This window comes from Corythoichthys intestinalis, chromosome 9, assembly GCF_030265065.1.
Source record: "Corythoichthys intestinalis isolate RoL2023-P3 chromosome 9, ASM3026506v1, whole genome shotgun sequence".
NCBI classification, from domain to species: Eukaryota; Metazoa; Chordata; class Actinopteri; order Syngnathiformes; family Syngnathidae; genus Corythoichthys; species Corythoichthys intestinalis.
This window is the reverse complement of record NC_080403.1, coordinates 7,926,181-7,944,213: the sequence shown is the minus strand read 5'-3', so window position 1 is coordinate 7,944,213 and position 18,033 is coordinate 7,926,181. Positions and strand designations below refer to the sequence as shown.

Sequence of the window (18,033 nt, the reverse complement as noted above, 5' to 3'; positions counted from 1 at the left end):
TTGACCATTGAAATCATACTCTATCCCACCAGGCCCTGCCTCTTGAAGAAGAAACGCAAGCAATACACATGTATGAAAAATGTCTGTCTGACACTTTGTTCTTCAGAGTGTTCAAATACAGGTGCATTTAAAATGTGATTTAATAATTTGTTTTAATATTTTGAGTGTGATTTAATACAGTTTATTTAAATTAGGGCTGGGACCAAAATGAGTAACTCAGATATGCCATGAAGAAAAATGGGTCAACAAAATCTGCAGAGCTTCATTATGTTTCCTGCAGTGTTAATGTTTTCACATGGACATATAATGTAGCTGCACGCACTGACTTGCAAAAATGGCGGTCATGGCGTCCAGTGACTTAAAAATAAAATGTGTTCCAAAATGTGTACAAAATGTAAATGTACAATAAAAGATCATACATTTCCTTTGCTGGAGCTCAGTTATTTAAGTCCTCTTCCCAGATTGTTCCAGCAGGCAGTCACCGCAGACATTGAAATAATATAGTTCCACATTTCAGACTATTATCATTATTATTGTTTAGCCTTCAATAATGGTAAATGCTGGCAATATACAATTAAAACTATATGACTAACTAACTTTGAAGTGAGTATAGCATGGCTTTACCTCAGCATTGATAAACTGAAGTGTTATCTGGTTATTAACAACAATAATTACAATATATAATTATCAAATTAAAATAGGTTTTATAATACAAATTTAAAGAGATTAATCAATTGAATAATAACAACTACCACTCCACCCAGTCCATATGGATTGAACTTCTGTCGCCATCACTGGCAGCCAATGAGTAAAAAATGTTTAAAGGGATCCACGGATTGAGAGACATGTAGTTCTTAAAAAATAAATGTTAGTACGAGTTTTACTAATTTGATATTAAAACCCCTCTTAATGTTGTTGTTTTAATGAAATTTGTACAATTATTTTAACTAGTAGGTCGCCATTGTTGTTGACGTAGCAGGGCGGTGACGTCACATGGGCACGCTGCCGAACTTCCACAGTGTCACTCTTTAACTACATAAACATGTCGTCGGTTCTGCCCTTCCGATTTGAACCAGAGTGGAATATTAATGAGAAGGACAGCCCTGTTGATATTTTACAAAACGAGCAGTAAAAGCAAAACTAACACGAAAGACGGGATGAGAGGAGTAGCGTACATGTGTCAAGTTCGCTAGTGACAGCTAGCACTCTCCTGCTCCAGTGACGGAGCAGGAAAGTGATGTCAAAAAATGTTTGCGGTAAACTATTGTGTATCCAACTTATTCCAATATTATTATGGAGATAGTTAGTATCCAGAGCTGTCGTGTGCTTTACATATGATTAGGGTATACAGTGAAACACAGCAGTTTGATTATTTTTTGCATCACAGCACACGAAAACATTGATGCAGTCTACTGAGATGTCTAATGACGGCTTAACTTATTTTTGTCACGTAAAAGCGCTGTCCACGTTGAGGATCATCCTGCCGGTGTTCTCAGTTTATCAGATTATAATATCAAATTATTATAACTCATACTAACATTTTTCTTTTAAGAATTACATGTCTTTCTATTCGTGGTACCCTTTAAAGCTTGCAAGTGAAGTAAAACTACGTTTTTTTTTAAACAATTTCCACCAATTATAATCGAGTCTGGAATATATATTAACCCCATGACAAACTAGGGACCAAGGTGTACGAACTCTTCCATCTATCATCATTGGTTTAAAGTTCATTAAACAATATCCCACATTGTGGCTACAGTGTGGCTGATGCAGCTCAAAGCTCACCTCTTGATGCCTCAGTGCTGTGGCTATTCCCGTGAATGTCAGTCAAGTCTTTCTGCCAGGCATCCGTCACTGCAGACTTGAACACTTTCCTATTATCAAGGTCCTGCAGGGGACGGAAGTTGTTCCTCAGATACTCCACGGACTTGACGTGGTCCTGTTGCTCTGTCGTAAATATGGAGTAGAAGGCCTCTAGCTGCAGGAGGGAAAAAAATAAGAGTATTTTTGTCCTGTTTGCCTGAGGAACACGTACAGTATACTATGTGATTGTAGTCGCTCTCAGTTAGTTGACCATTCTAAGAACTAGAGGACAATAAGTGACAGAAACAGACGTACCTTAATAATTATCATGACCACCTATGGAGTTGTAACTTCTCGTTGTGGTAAATTTGTGATCATTGATTGCCACGAATGATCTCTTAGCACGTGCAATAATGACTACACTACACAGAGAGTGCGGAATCAATGTGGCCGGTGCATGCTTACAGAGGTGAATTACAGGATCATAAAATATTGCATGTTGAGCCACAAACATTGTTGCTTTAGTCAATATTCTTGCTGCTAAAGAAAAAAAAAAAATCACTGAGCCCCATACATGTTTATTGAACAGAGGACTCCAGAGGATATTAGGCCAGCTAATATAGGAATTACGGTAGCGCAAAATGTCCACACAGGGAATCAGTAAAAAGTAAAGACATTATTTGGAATAACAACATCAGTTTCTCTTTCTGTATGCCCATTGCAACCGTGGTGTTCCTTGAGATGAAGCATTGTCATGTCTTTTTATACCATGGATTAAAGTGGTTAGTCAGAATATCTACACACTTTGCAGAGGTCATTTTCACACCCTCAAGGACCCTAAAGGCACCTACCAGCTCTCTCCCCGTGATTCCAGACCAAAACATGACAGCCCCAACCTTTAAGCCTTGTTGGGATATTGTAGCCATTCACCAGTCATCTGGGCCATCAAGACTTGCATGGCACTCATCGGGATACAAAACTGTTTCAAAATTAGTCTTTATGTATTCCTGAGCCCACTGCAACCATTTCTGCTCGTGAGTTTTCTTTTCGGGTGGCCGAATATTAGCTTTAGGCGCACTTTGGAAATATGTTTTCATACTCTGAGCAAGATACTGTACTATCTTCCGCTTTTCAGCAGCAGAGAGAAACCTTGCTTGAAACCTGTGTGTCCTGCTTAATATTGTGGAACATCACTTTTAAGCAGGTCTCTTGTAATTGGGCTTACCTGGGTTACAACTTATCACAGGAGTGTGATGGGCCGTTTAAATGGTGACGCTGCGACTCCAAGACGCAACGATTGTGTTGTGGAACTGCCTGGCCTTTACATAGTTACGGTGAAAACCGTAGGCGAAGACGCAAACTTTTTATTCTGGCTTCCAAAGTGAAAAAATTCGATTGTAGAGATTGCTCGGTTACCGTATGAATGGAACGCTCTCACTCCGATAACGTCAGCACTTGCACACGTCACTTTGGGCATGTGCAGTTGCTGCTGGTAAACATTCAAAAATGGAACATTGGTTCAAATTCAAATATATTTTATGTTTGCGTTTTTGTGCCTTTTGAAACAAAAGAAAAAAAAAACGCGTGGACGCCATTACTTTGAGTGGGGTATGTTGTCTTGCGGGCTGAGGAGGTTGTTAGCATCATTTGCTGTTGCCTTGTAAAACTGCACTGCCCCTAGGGCCTGTCATGAATGCTACATCATTTCCACACAGAATTACGACATTGTTCGAATTGAGACGGAACCAACACGGAACCATGTAAATGCAGACATGAAATTGTTCGTATTCTTGGAGCGTCACCATGTAAACGTCACTTATGATTGAAGTCAATGAGCTAGAGAGCCTTGAGACACTATGCCACTCATGAATTTAATGGAAAAACTTTTCTTTTTATACTCTTAAATCAAATTTGCACAATAACTTGGAAAACGGTGTAGTTTTGTTCGAAATTGAGACCAAATACTTGAGATCAAATGGCGGCAGCGACCATGCAACATGCAACATAAAATAAAAAGAGTATAAAGAATATAAACCATTTTCTCAAAAAAGGAGAATCATGTTTTTCCTTTTTTTGTAAAATATTGAAAAGATTTACCACTTTAACTTGTCTTTGAAGAGTAGCTAGCTTGGAGCCACTGCACATTGCACAACAGAATAGACTGGCTACCTGAACTGGCAATGTGATATTACTCGAGCAGAACAGGGACAACATATACAGATATACAGTATAACAGTTCTAGCAACCATAAAGTCTTAATCCCCTGGGAAAAATGGCTAAACAAATTATGCTATTGCTGTATATAATAACCATGTTATTTGGGTATGTATTTTCCACCAGTAAAAATGTGCAGTGCTGACATCAAGCAAGTGCTTTTTTTTTTTTTTTTTCTAAATGATTAGTTAGTTAAATAGTGGCAACATACCCCAAAACATTGTTTCTGTTGCCGGTACAAGGATATGCTGTCAGAATAAGGCGCAACAGTTAAACACCGATGGTTTCCTTTCATGAATGTCACAGCCAAATAACTGAAAACAGTCCACTGTGGGGCCACATGACGCACAACAAACAACAAATAACAACAAAGCAACCTATGGTGTTGAAAGTTTTGACGAACGAGAAGACGACAAATGAGCAGTTGATCTGCTGCAATAGGCTTCCAATGTAAAGGGAGCCTAGCAAGCCAGCCTGACTTTTGCTTTGTATAAGATAAAAGGAAACTCAGTCTGGTATTCTGTGATTTCAATTGGATTTCCATTCTAGTCCAATCTGGACTGATAAATCACAGCACGCGAGGCGGGGCTTTCTGATGTGTCAAATCTTTGTTTACACTCATGGGAGTTTTGGAAGGTGTTGTGCATTCTCGTTTTTTTTTTTTTTTTTTTTTTTTTTTTCCCCACATACTGTATATTCGACGAACAGGCTGCTGTAGGGGACTCAATCGTACCTTTTTCAGCGTCCTGCCCTTGCTTGTACTATGTAAAATCTCGTTCAAAGCGCGAGAGAATACCACAACAAACTTGGCACATACACTCGCTAGCTGTCAGACTTAGCCAAAGGCAGTCCACAAATCTAACAAACTTTTATCAATTGTTCTCTTTTCAAAAACAAGGACTGTGCAAGACAATACATCACGTACTCTTACATTGTTCACACAAAAACAGCAGTTATCACCATGATTGCTTATGAACTACAAATTGACAACTAACAGCCCGTCCCTTTGTGTTTATGTCACGTCCGTGCTTCTGTGTTTGGTTCTTTCAGATTCAGTATGTCCTTGTTAGCCACACCTCGAGCACTGATATTGAATTGCAGCCGAGACCACAAAAGACCAGACTCACTTGTCATGTAGCTTGTACATGGAGAAAGTCATGCTAGTTTATCAGGCTAATGTAAAGGGGGCATCTTGGAAAAGAGAAGGGAAAAATAAGAGTATCCTGAGTCAGCAGCATCGCTTATAGGATTGTCCTTAAAAGTGCAGCTAAGTTTAGAGCCAAAATAACCCAGCTTTAAATATGTTTAAAAGTAACCCTCCTATCCACTTTGCTTACAATTAATGAATAAATGAAACGAAAACAACCTGCTGTACAATGGTGAATACTAGAACATAGAGGTGGGAATCTTGGGGCACATAACGATTCGATTAGGATTCAGAGGCTACGATTCGATTATAAATCGACTATTGATGCACAGCTCCCCCCAGCTATTAGCTGCTTTTAATGTTTCGTACATTAGTTACAAAAATTGTACAAAAACATCCTCTCAGGCTTAAATAAACTATTTCAGTATCAAGTTAACAGTTCAAACAGTAAAATAAAATAAAGTCCCCATTCTGTGTCAGCAGCTTTAAACTACATTCAATTAATTTAATGTTGTGAATCAACCGTTAAAGTTGTTAAAATCGCTCCCGTTATTCCATAATTTCCCTTCTGTCTACTTTCGACATTTTGCTGATTTAGAAGTATTTTAGATAAAAAGTTAATTAGGTTCGCTCAGAAGGTTCGCTACAACAGCCTTCCGGAGAAGTCTATTACTTTAAGATGGCGGCTGTTTACTAACACCGGCTAGTCTGCCATTACGCATCTAGTTTTCTATACATGTGCTAACGCCGCCGAGTCTGTCATTCTGCGTCTAGTTTTGTATACATGAGCAAACGCCGTCGAGTCTGTCATTTCGCATCTACTTCTATATACATGCGATCTACCGTGGCATTACGTGGGCGTAGTTTGTAGCGGCTGTCAGCCGCAGTCAGGTATTATTGTTTTTTTATCTAGCGGCATGAGTGGAGCAAGATATTTACACTCGGCCCGTTCCTCATTGCATCCCGAAGACTGTTCAGACTGTGTTTTAGTTCTGCTTTACGTGGCGTATTTCAATAATGGGAATTTGGATGTTTGTGAATAAATCTCAAATCTTCCACGGCCAAATCGCGAATAATCTAAGAATCGGAAATTTCGCACACCTCTACAAGCACAGGTAATCTACTTTTATTACAGCATTTATGTTTATAGAATAAATATGTATATTTTGTTTGTTGGCGGAGAGAACGTGCAGGGCTGGAATGACTTGCAGAAGAGACAAAGACGCAGAACGATGAGCAGAAATGTTGCACTGTGCGTTCAACAGCATCCACTGGAAGTGTGCAAATGGGATCTGACTGTGCTTGGAGAATAATCTGTCTGGGCATGCAAGCGCTTGCGCTAAACGAACCTGTGAGTAGGACAGATAAACAGGCCTGGAAAAGATGATCCACTCCACCACCTTGCTGCAGGGCGGCATGGTCAGAGAGCCAGTGTATCGGTAATAGCTATCCACTGATGATGGCAGCAGGTCCCTCAGGATGAATGACCTGAGGTTGGTCTCCTTTTCTGAGGACAACACAAGAAGAGCACAAAGTTGTTTACCACTCAAAACACCTTATCTTTAATACCATGCATGTCTAGAGTTAAATGTATGCCTATTTTCAGCTGATTTCATCTCACTCGCCCTCATTTGAAAGCAGCTCCATCACCAGAGAGCTGTGTGCTCAGATGGCTGAGGGAGATGAGCAGAGGGAGCTCAGTCAGGTAAAATTGTACGCTCTGGCTCTGATCTGAGGTAGGTTGCTAGCCTGTTCTGCACCATGGAACAACTGTGGACACGGGGATTAGGAGAGATTCGAATGATTTCTAGATGGGCTCTATCTGATCAGAACCAGGCTAGGCAAACCAAACAAACAGGAATCGTTTTGTGACACATGGGGAGATCCCTTTATCTCGCCTAAATACAATGTGGGGGGCTATGCCAGTAGGTGTGTGCTATTCTCTGTAACTATATAAGTATGTCAGATATGTTTGCTCATGACGTTATCTTAACAATAGTTTTGGGTGCGGTGAGTAGCATATGGGCAGTCATGACTGGAGTCAAATTCTGTATTCTATGCTTTTTTTCCCCACCCGTGGGTTCAGGCAGCGTACGTGCCCGATCGCTCATGAGCCGCTCCGATGCTGATGGATGGATGGCTGTGAGATAATGAGCTAGTGGAAAGTCACCCTAGCAGGGGAGGAGGCAAGAAGTGCTTAGTAGCCAGCAGGAAGAGAGTCCAAAAACGCCACACCCCCACTTTACCAGTGAGAGGACAAACACTGTGGCGTATAATAACATGGACATCTGGTGCTGAGCTTCACAAACCGGAGAGAAATTATATCATGACTTTACCTGCTGCCATGCAAGTGCTTCTGCTAAGCTCAAACTAAGTTATACAGTATTGACGAAAAATTAGCAGCAGTAAATACGTACTACTCTCCCAAACAACACGTCTTAAGATTGATTGCGATGCCTTCTTAAAATAATCGCCTAAATCTAGGGATGTCCCGATCGCATATTTTTGCAACTGAGTCCGAGTCTCCTGATATTGAGTATCTGTCAATACAGAGGCCTAATCCAAAACAGTTATTTTTTTTTCTTTTTGTAAACAAGTTTTAAACATGTTACTGTCCCACCGTGCTGCCTTGAATAACGTAGAAATGCCAACCTAAGTCACTTTTTCCAGATTTTGCAGGAAACCCAAAAAATAACCATTAATTTTTTATTTATTTATTTATTTTTTTAAATAATATTTACTAATAATTTTGAAAATTGGTGTTAAAAAAATGAAAAGTAATTACCGTGTTTTTTAGACTATAAGTCAGTTTTTTTTTTTTTTTTCATAGTTTGGCTGGGGGTGCGACTTATATTATTTACACATTATTATATCATTTTACATGTTATTTTGGTGTTTTGAAGTGACACTGATGGTTTGGTAAACTTGTTAGCATGTTCTTTAGGCTATAGTTATCTGAATAACTCTTGATAGCTATGTTATGTTAACATACCGGTCATGTTCGCATTTCGTTGTTCATGCATCATGAAACATTATCATACTGTACACTTATTCAGCATTTTGTTCTATATTGTATTTTTATTTTAAATTGCCTTTCAAGATGATATATTTGTTCTATGTGTTGGATTTTATCAATTAAATTTCTCCCCAAAATATGACTTATATTCCGGGGCAACTTATATATATATATATTTTTTTTTTTCCTCTTCATTGCACATTTTTGGGCTGGTGCGACTTATACTCAGGTGTAACTTATAGTCCGAAAAATACGGTATTTTAAGAGGGTGATAATATTTAAAACCAGAACCAAAAATTACAATAATATGCTGTCAATAATAAAATAAAATAAATGAAATAAACATGGGAAACTATAATAAATACACTATATAACGAAAAGAGAGCAGTTCAAACGTATTCATGGGCACTTTGTCATCTTGCTTCCACTTCCATGGCATGCACACAGCCTATTACTAACAGTTTTGGCTAATACTCAGCTCACCGATAGTCCCATTAGCCTAGCTTAGCATTCTCCAAATACGCTCCCGGCCAATTTGCATCGACAAAGTTGCCGTATAGCTAGCTTTCAAAACGTTTTGTATATCTCCCATTCTTTGCTGAGGTCACATCTGTTCCTTCATGTTGTTCCAGAAGCAATTTAGGACTCTTGGGATTTATGTCTTATAACTTAAACTCCCTCTGAATGCTTGTAAAAAACAAAACAACTCTAGTCTGCTTATATTTGCCATTCAAAATAAACCTGTTTGCAGACATGTTTGCTGCAGCTATTGTTGGAAATAAATGTAGGAACAGTGTTGTTAATAACGGCATTAGAGTATAACGGCGTTATTAACGGCATTACTTTTTTCAGTGATGAGTAATTACTTTTCTCATCTTTGCAATCCCGTTACCGTTACTTAGGATGTAAAGGCGTGCGTAACTATGCGTTACTACTTTGGTTGAATGACGTGAGAAATGGCTGAGAAACAAGGAGAAAGCAGAGCGGGAGTGTGGAGGAGGAAAGAGAGTTGTCACTCCATTGCAAACGCGATGCTAGGTTGCTCCAATAATACCCGAATGCAGCCGACACCGACAGCCTACAAACTACGCCCACATGATGCTACGGTAGATATCACATGTAGGCTATATAGAACTAGATGTGCAATGACTGACTCGGTGGCATTAGTAAACAGCCGCCATCTTAAAGCAGTAGAGTTCTCAGCAAGGCTCTGTTGTAGCGAACCTTCCCAGCTAACCTAAGTACATTTTTATCTAAAATACTCCTAATTCGGCAAAATCTTGACTTGAATCTATCTTTAAATGATGAAACCGTTTTAAAACTTTCACATGTCGAAAGTAGACAGAAGGGACCTAATCCAATGACGGGAACAATTTTAACAACTTTAATGGTTGATTCACAACGAACTTCACATAATGTGACCTATGTTTTTTTTGTTTTTTTGTTTTTTTGTTTTTTTTTTGGAATGAGAAAAAAAACAGTTCAATTTCTATAAACATATTTGATGTGAAAGACGTTATAGAATGGATCATGTAATAACGTTTAAAATATGAAAATTAATACCAGTTAATTTGCCAAGTAACTAATTACTCTTACAGTGAGGTAACCGAGTTCCTAACTCAATTACTTTTTGGGAGAAGTAATTAGTAACTGTAATTAATTACTTTTTGAAGGCTTAACAACACTAGTAGGAATGAACATTAATACACTGCAGTGAAGTGCAGTACAGTAGGAAGCACTGCTGAGGCCTACCGAACTTGAGGCATGCAAAATCAAATAATTAAAATCTTCAGACTTCATTGATTAAATCAAACGGCTTCAAATCGGAAATCCTTTGTACATACTGGTGTGTTAAAAATGGTACAAAAAAATATAGTCAATACTGTAAGAGCACTAACATTTCTTGGCTTCTTAATCACCAAGTCAAGAGAGCCCTTTCGTAGCTGGTTGTGGGTAATGTTTACTCCTTGGTCAGCCAGAATAACATTTCAGAAGATGTAAACTTCTACATTTAAACATATAAATCACACCACAGTATAATTCCCAGGCTCAGCCAAAGTATAAAAACAAAAAGTTATATAATTTAATATAAATAACAATGATTTGAAATGTGCATCTTCTCCAACAACTAGTGATTGACAGCAACATTACATTAACATACGACGTCAATAATAAAAGAAATAAATGAAAAAAAAAAAATATATATATATATACATGTATATCAACAAATTTTTGAAATTCAACAATACAGGTAACTAACAGCCTTGTGTGTGTGCACATCTTAGACAATGGGATACAGCACTTTGCGTGTGTGCACATCTTGGACAATAGGATACGGCACTTTACAAGGAAGCGCAGGCATTTTTACGCTTGTAGAAGGACGCTTGAGTTAAAAACTTTTTTTCTCCAATATATTCAATGACTGATAAAACTTATTTTTGTCAGCTTACAAATACTGTATGCACACGACTGTTTTTTAGGTTTGTGTGTATTAATGTTCCAGAGAGATATGTTTGTGAATATTCCTTGTGGTGGCCGAAATGGTAATTTTTGTTTGTGTTTAAATGGTGCTTTCTAATAAAAATTAGCATTAAGCTAGCAGGCGCTCGAAAAATAAAACATGTTTAGTATTTTAATGGACTGTATGTGCAACTTTCTTTGTAATGCGTGCTTCGTGTTACAGTTATCTCAAAGAGTTTAATAAACCAATTAAAAAACATCTACATTGGCCTGAGGGACTATTCAAAATCTTCCAGACTCTACTTTTTCCATCAGCACCATGTTATGTTCAATTCAACATGTAACGGCTAATCACATAGATTGACCTAATTTTCGATATAACTGTCAAAACTTAAGAATACAATAAAAAAATAATAATAATAATACACACATATACACACACAGCATATATATTATTTTAAATCAGTAAGAAGAAGATTAAAGCGAAAATTCTGTGATTCTAACAATCAATACATTTTGCGAAAGCCTGTTACAGAAAGACTCAAGTGAAGATGAAAAATATTATTACAAAGTGAAGCCAAGCCATCACCATTTATAGTGTCCCAATCATCTTACAAATAAATAGTGAAGTAACTTCGCAACGCCGAATTGAGGTATTTTTGCAATCAGGTTTAAAAAGAACAATTGCTCAGAAAAACAAAAACAGCAACAAAAAGACATCTGTGAAAGGAAAATCACAGGCATAGCCAAAGCATCAGGGAGAAACTTTCATCACCTGTGATTACTTAGATGGAGTTTTAAGTGTTGAAATTTCTGATTCTGTTCAACGCACTCAATATTTGATAAACATTATCTTAGCCTAATTGTGTGCTTGTTCATTCCAAGAATACTCCTCTATTTAGTACAACTGCACCCAAAACATTACATCAACGTCTAGTCTACATGATACCCAGGTATATGGTGTATCCCCACTGGAAAAGGTCAGGTAAATGTATATGCCCAATACTCACTAGAGTTTTCTTCTTTCTATGCATTGACTTAATGTGGGAGCAAACAACACAACTCATTTATTCACTGTGTTCACAGGATTTTTGAAACTCCGAGGCTTCTGTTGCGTGTAATGACTTTGAACAGTTTAAAAGCTTTGTTGGTAATTACACCGGTCCACAAAATTTTGGAAAATATCTCCTTCAGAGATAAACATGTTTAAATTATACTTGCTGTGGTGACATGGATTGAAAAATAAATTATTTTAGTGCTGGTTGGCTGAAGTATTCAATATATTTAATATTAGTTATTACAATGATACATTGGTGTAATTATATAAAATAAGTTTTACAAGTTGCTACATTTGACATGACATGGATAATGCTGTGTGTGCCACCACTTATGAAATGTGTCTACATTGATGCATTTTCTCCAATTCCAAAACACAAGGATCATGCAATACATTTTGCCTAAATTGCTTGGATTTTAACATTTGGCCAAATACTGTATCTCACAAACTATACCCAATTGACGCTTTTGACCTCATTCTTTTAGTGAGATAAATTTTGTAACGTCTCCCTATTGTTATCCAGGAAGCATTTTCCTTGTAGACCAGTGTTATTTGATATTGTGCACCGTATATGCATTTAATCACCACCTCACGGGGGGTGTTGGAGCCAACCTAGGGGCAGAAGGAAGGGTACACCCTGAAATGTTTGCCGCTCAATCGTAGGAAAAAAGGAGACAAACAACCTTTTATTCTAATAATCACACCAATGGGGAATTTGGAGTGTCCTATCAGCCTACCATGCATGTTTTTTTGGATGAGTGAAGAAACCGGAATACCCGGGAAAACATGCAAACTCCACACAGGGCCAGCTAGGGATCAAACTCTTGAAATAAAAACTGTGAGGCGGATGTGCTAACCACTCAACCGTCGTGCCGCCCTATAGACCCTACCCACCTACGTCACAAAACCACGTGCTCGCTGTATGGTTCCGCCCACTTGTCCGTCATTTTGACTCTGTATTAGCATTGTTTTCAATTGATGGCGGAATTTAAAATGCATTTCATGGAAGACCCGGTGGTTTCTGATGCCGCAAACTCACTGGATCTGTTGCATAAAAGGCGTTATGAGGAAAAGCTTCGTTCTATACAGTCGCCAGATCCATATTTGATGCCCAAATCGATGTTTTTCGACCCACTGTCTTCGCCCTGTCTGCCTGACATCTGCTACGCTGATATTTACATTTATCTTGTCCACACAAAATCAGCCTATTCTCACGAAAATTTGAAAAACTTCAAGAGCTTGGAGGCTTATAAATACTTCGTTGCTGGTTGGGTGAAACAGGTCCTCGTTCGGCAGGAATCTATCTTGTGCTTGGAAAGGTGAGTTACGAAATTTTCAATTCAAAATCTTTTGTTATTGCTAACATCCACTGTCAAGTGTAATGTATTTCATGTCGTTTGTCAATGGAGTTAAGGCTTTTAATGTTTATATGGTTTAGCGATAGCACTCTCACGACATACATACGTGTATGTTGTCGGCGATTAGCCTAGCAATGATCTTATTTGTAGTTATTTGTCAGCCCCGTAGACGAGGCCAGTTTCTTTCACTTGGTACCAGCTAAATATTATTCAAAAAAATAACGATGGTGGAAGAAAGGGAAGTCACAAACATCTTGAATTTGAAACTATGTCGTACTACGTCGTATGTTGTCGGCGATTAGCCTCGCAATGATCTTAATTGTGGTTATTTGTCAGCTCCGTAGACGAGGCCAGTTTCTTTCACTTGGTACCAGCTAAATATTATTCAAAAAATAACGATGGTGGAAGAAAGGGAAGTCACAAACATCTTGAATTTGAAACTATGTCGTACTACGTCGTATGTTGTCGGCGATTAGCCTCGCAATGATCTTAATTGTGGTTATTTGTCAGCCCAAAACCCCCTAAGTATATCTTAAATGCATCTTACCGGATATAAAATGACTACTACATAGTCTGTGGTGATTTTTTGGTGCCCAGTTTTCACGTCGAATTGCAGCCGTCCATTTCGCTCTCCTCTTTCCCCCTCGGAATACGGTACAACTTCAAGTCTCTCCTTCCATCTTCTCTGTTAGTGCAACCAACAGCCACACACGCCTTCACCATTTTGATTATTAATGTTAAGGAGCAGAAATACACGCCGTAAATAGGAGAAATGTACGTAGCCGTAAGAGGTTAACACTATGTTTTGACGGACAAGTGGGCGGTACCATTCAGGAGAGCGGAGCTGTGACGTCACGTGGGTAGGGTCTATACTTTACCGATTTACTTTATCAACATTGTTAAATATATACGGTGGAAAACACTGACAAGGCTTAAAAAGCAGCTTCTGCTCTTGCACCCCTCTTTAAAATAAACTGTGTATTTTAAGCCAAAAGAACTGTTGTGTTTGATAGAACAACATGTCTGTAATGCTGCCATAGCAGTTTAATGGCGTATTAAGCCCCCGAACTATTTTTAATTTTTTAATTTGACCCTGGAGACCCCCGTTTACAGACACCGCACAACTGCTTTTGTTTTAACCCAGCCATAAAAAGAAGGTATGTAATTATATTTATTTTTCGAAATGTCTATCATTTTTAGCTTAGAATCATTAATTGATGTCTAATCTTGTCATGTTTATGTGCCTTCTCAGTTCGTTTCATTCCATTCCAGTACACGATTCAGATGGATGGGCGGGGCTGTGCCACACACCTGTGGCACATTTGGAGCACTCGTTATTTAAAGACTGCTGTCACAGTGTACGAGTGTCGGACTATTACTTTCTAGTTACTTGCTTACCGTTGTGTGCGTCGTCTGGAGATCTCTTGCCTGTTACGGTTGTATACTTTTGTTATCACGTTGCTGTTAATATACTTTTTGTTGGACTTTGCTGTTATTTGATTCAGCTTTTTCTGGCCATTGTTGCCTTCCCCTTAGTTCTCTCGTCGACTCGGTTCGTGCCCCTTTTGCTTCGCATTTTTCTCTCGCGTGTTTGAGCATGCTCCCTTTGTTCTCGTTTTTGTAATAAATACTTCTAATTTCAAAGTCTGTGTTTGGATCAATATTAAAAGGCTCCCTGTATCATAACAAATATTTAGTTTAGCCTTTAATGCCAGCAATATGAAGCAATCATCAGAGAATCCCAAAATTTGAAAAACAAGGTCCTAATGAAACCTTTTTTTCAAATTTGTAAAAAGAAAAGTCAAAATGAATATGTGTAATAAGCGCTCAGATATCTATAACCCTTGCTAAATCCTGTTTGTTTTTTTCATGAAACCTGCAGATGCATGTGTTGACTTGCATCCATCATTTTTTTTTTTTCAAAAAGAAATGTTAAATTAGAAATGTTAATTAGTCTCAAAATCATGAAATTTTAGGTGTATCAAATGTGATACATTTGGCAATATAGGGTTAAATATATATATACATATATATATTTATATACATATAAAATAATTCAGTCGCATATTTTAATCTTTTAAACATATTATGTCACAATGAAAAAAATGTAGTGTCCTTAAATAGGTCACGGATATCTACCTCGTAACTATTTTTTTGTTACTGTCGCATTTTCCCCGATATTTTAGATGATAATCAATCTAAACTGAGAAAAATTGAAAAGAAAAAAAAATGTTTGAAAGGGTAAATATTTGAAAAAGAAAATCTCGACCACTCCTTGATGTCTGCGATTTCTGCATTGCGACCCTTGTTATATTACTGTGTTTCGCCCATAAAATCCCCAAAAAGTCCAGCTGTGGCCATTCACAGCTGTATCTTGACACTCGTTGAGACATGCTACACGTAGTTTTTGGATCGAAATAAGGTCAGTACGTGATCATATCTCGTTAAAATCATGGTGTGTTTAAATATGCTCTCTCATGCGCTCACCTCGAGTTGGGTTTAGGGGTTAAAAATGTTTGTTGTTGTTGTTTTTTTTTTTAATGCCCTCCTGTTCAAAATTTTCCCTGAGAAAATTGAGATTTTAAGCATTCCAATTATGTATCACACATGCATATAGGACAATTTTGAAATTTGGCAAAATTGGGGGTCTCAGAGTGGAACTTCGAGTCACCTGACTGTTTTCCGCCATACATATATTTGTATTCATAAAAGTCTTTTCAGTCTTTCATGTGATTCTGATGCTTTTTTAAAGCACAAATAAAACGTGATTAACAGTTAGTGTAGAATGATATTTTTCCTCAGGAAATCTTGTGATAAAAAAAATAATATAGTAAATTTGTTATTACTCCTGGCATCATATTGCAACTTTTTAAATTAATCATCACAAACACATAGTGATTTAGTGATTTGATGAGCCATCTACGTGTACCTTAAATATTAAGTTCAATATGGCTCTGCATCTTATCTGTATGGGCAATGCTGGGCTGGCCTTGTAATCACTTGGGCCAGATGGATGTCAAAATATGCAGAATCGTGCACCATTATTCTCCATTCTGCGGCGTCCAGCTTCCAGCAGAGAACTAGTTTGCTTTCAGAAGGGGAGAAAGGGCCAATGAACGTTGACACATGATTTACCACGCACTAAATTAAAAAAAAAAAAAAAAAGATAAATCGAATAAGTCGTCGAAATATAAAACGACCAACGATAGTTGTTACTATCGGATGATAAGTCGATCTAGTAATTACTGTGGCAGGCTTAGGGGAAATACAGCAAAGTTTTTAACGTTTTCTGAGTCACGTCACGTTTTTACTTTGGAAAAAAAAAAATCACACTGCACACCACAAACCAAAAATGTTCCAAAATTACTTCATGCTCAGTATATTTAATTATAAATAAATTTCTCAATATTTATACTTACTTAATGTAAAACCTGAGCCTGTTTAGATGAACACAAAGCCAATATCCTGGCAGGAATTGAAGAAAGACAAACACAAAGCTCTTCTTCAACAACTCTCAGTCTTTCTGTTTTTATTTTTTATAGTAGTTAGGCTTGAAAAACTCTTTAGCAATGTCTTAAACCGCATCAAGACCTAGCATCTCGCTGACAATGGCTTTGCAGGCAGGTAGTATTAATGTCTCTGCCACAGTGTGGGACTTTTTAGCTCTAGCAACAAGTTCAGCAATAAGGTAACTGGCTTTGAGGGCTTTCTCATTTACCTTTGCATTTTTGTCAAAAAAGTTGCCAGTTTTACTGTTTTCATGAAAGCGACATCTAGTCAATCGACTTGTTTTGAAGCGATGGGTGTTTCGTAACTTTTATGGACAGAATATCTCGGCGCAGCCGTAGTGTTGAGGGGTTCCAGTTTGGTGGCCTCAGCATTACATCTCTGCTTTTTGCAGATCAAGTGGTGCTGTTGGCTTCATCAAGCCGTAAACTCTAACTCACACTGGAACAGTTCCCAGTCGAGTGTGAAGCATTCGGGATGAAGATCAGCACCTCCAAATTCGAGACCATGGTTCTCAGTCGGAAAAGGGTGGCGTGGCCTCTCTGGGTCGGGGATGAGATCCTGCCCAAAGTGGAGGACTTCAAGTATCTTGGGATCATGTTCATGAGTGAGGGTTGGAGGGAGCGGAAAATCGACAGGCGGATCGTTGCAGTGTCTGCAGTGAAGCAGACACTGCACCGGTATGTAGTGGTTAAGAAGGAGGTGAGCCGAAAGGCGAAGCTCTCATTTACCAGTCGATCTAGGTTCCTACCCTCACCTATGGTCACCAGGTGTGGGTCGTGACCGAAACGACAAGATGCTGGATACAAGCGGCCGAAATGAGTTTTTCTCCGCAGGGTGTCCGGGCTCTTAGAGATAGGGTGAGAAGCTCGGTCATCCGGGAGGGACTCGGTGTTGAGCCACTACTCCTCTGCGCTGAAAGGAGCCAGTTGGGGTAGTTCGGGCATCTGGTTCGGATGCCTCCTGGACGTCTCCCTGGGGAGGTGTTCAAAGCATGTCCCACCGGCAGGGACGACCCAGGACACGCCGAAGAAACCATGTCTCTCGGCTGGCCTGGGAAGGCCTTGGGATCACTCCGCAGTAGCTGGTTGAAATGGCTGGGGAGAGGGAAGTCTAAGCTTCTCTGCTAAAGCTGCTCCCCACGCAACCCGAACCCGGATTAAGCCGCTAATGGATGGATGGATGGATGGATGGATGGAAGGGTGTTTCTTTTGGAGATGACGTTTAAGTTCACTTGCCACCATGGCGCTGTTAGATAGCTGCTCGTGTCGCGTTCAAGAAATGCTCGGATTTCTGGCCATCACCTGCCTTGCTGTCCTCGACAATGTGTTGGAATAAAACACGGGGAGGATTGAAGGCTGTCACATATGGACGTGTATATCAATACTTGATGAGTCTAATCAAATGATGTGGACATGCTTTGATCCACATTGTCACGGATAGCAAGTTCTTGAATGTGACACGAGTAATA

General features: G+C 38.7%; 1 protein-coding gene across 2 annotated transcripts in view; it reads right to left on the bottom strand.

Moving 5' to 3' along the window:
* ca16b (carbonic anhydrase XVI b) overlaps window positions 1-18,033 on the bottom strand; it is a 312,279-nt gene that overhangs the window by 71,853 nt on the left and 222,393 nt on the right. The window contains exons 7-8 of one of the 2 annotated variants that reach the window (XM_057845617.1): window positions 6,514-6,671; window positions 1,786-1,978 (exon numbers count right to left, since the gene is read on the bottom strand). In XM_057845617.1, the coding sequence (XP_057701600.1) occupies window positions 1,786-1,978; window positions 6,514-6,671 (351 nt within the window). Of the gene's footprint in view, window positions 1-1,785; window positions 1,979-4,228; window positions 6,469-6,513; window positions 6,672-18,033 lie in introns of those variants that run through there. The other variant, XM_057845618.1, reaches the window with a different exon arrangement.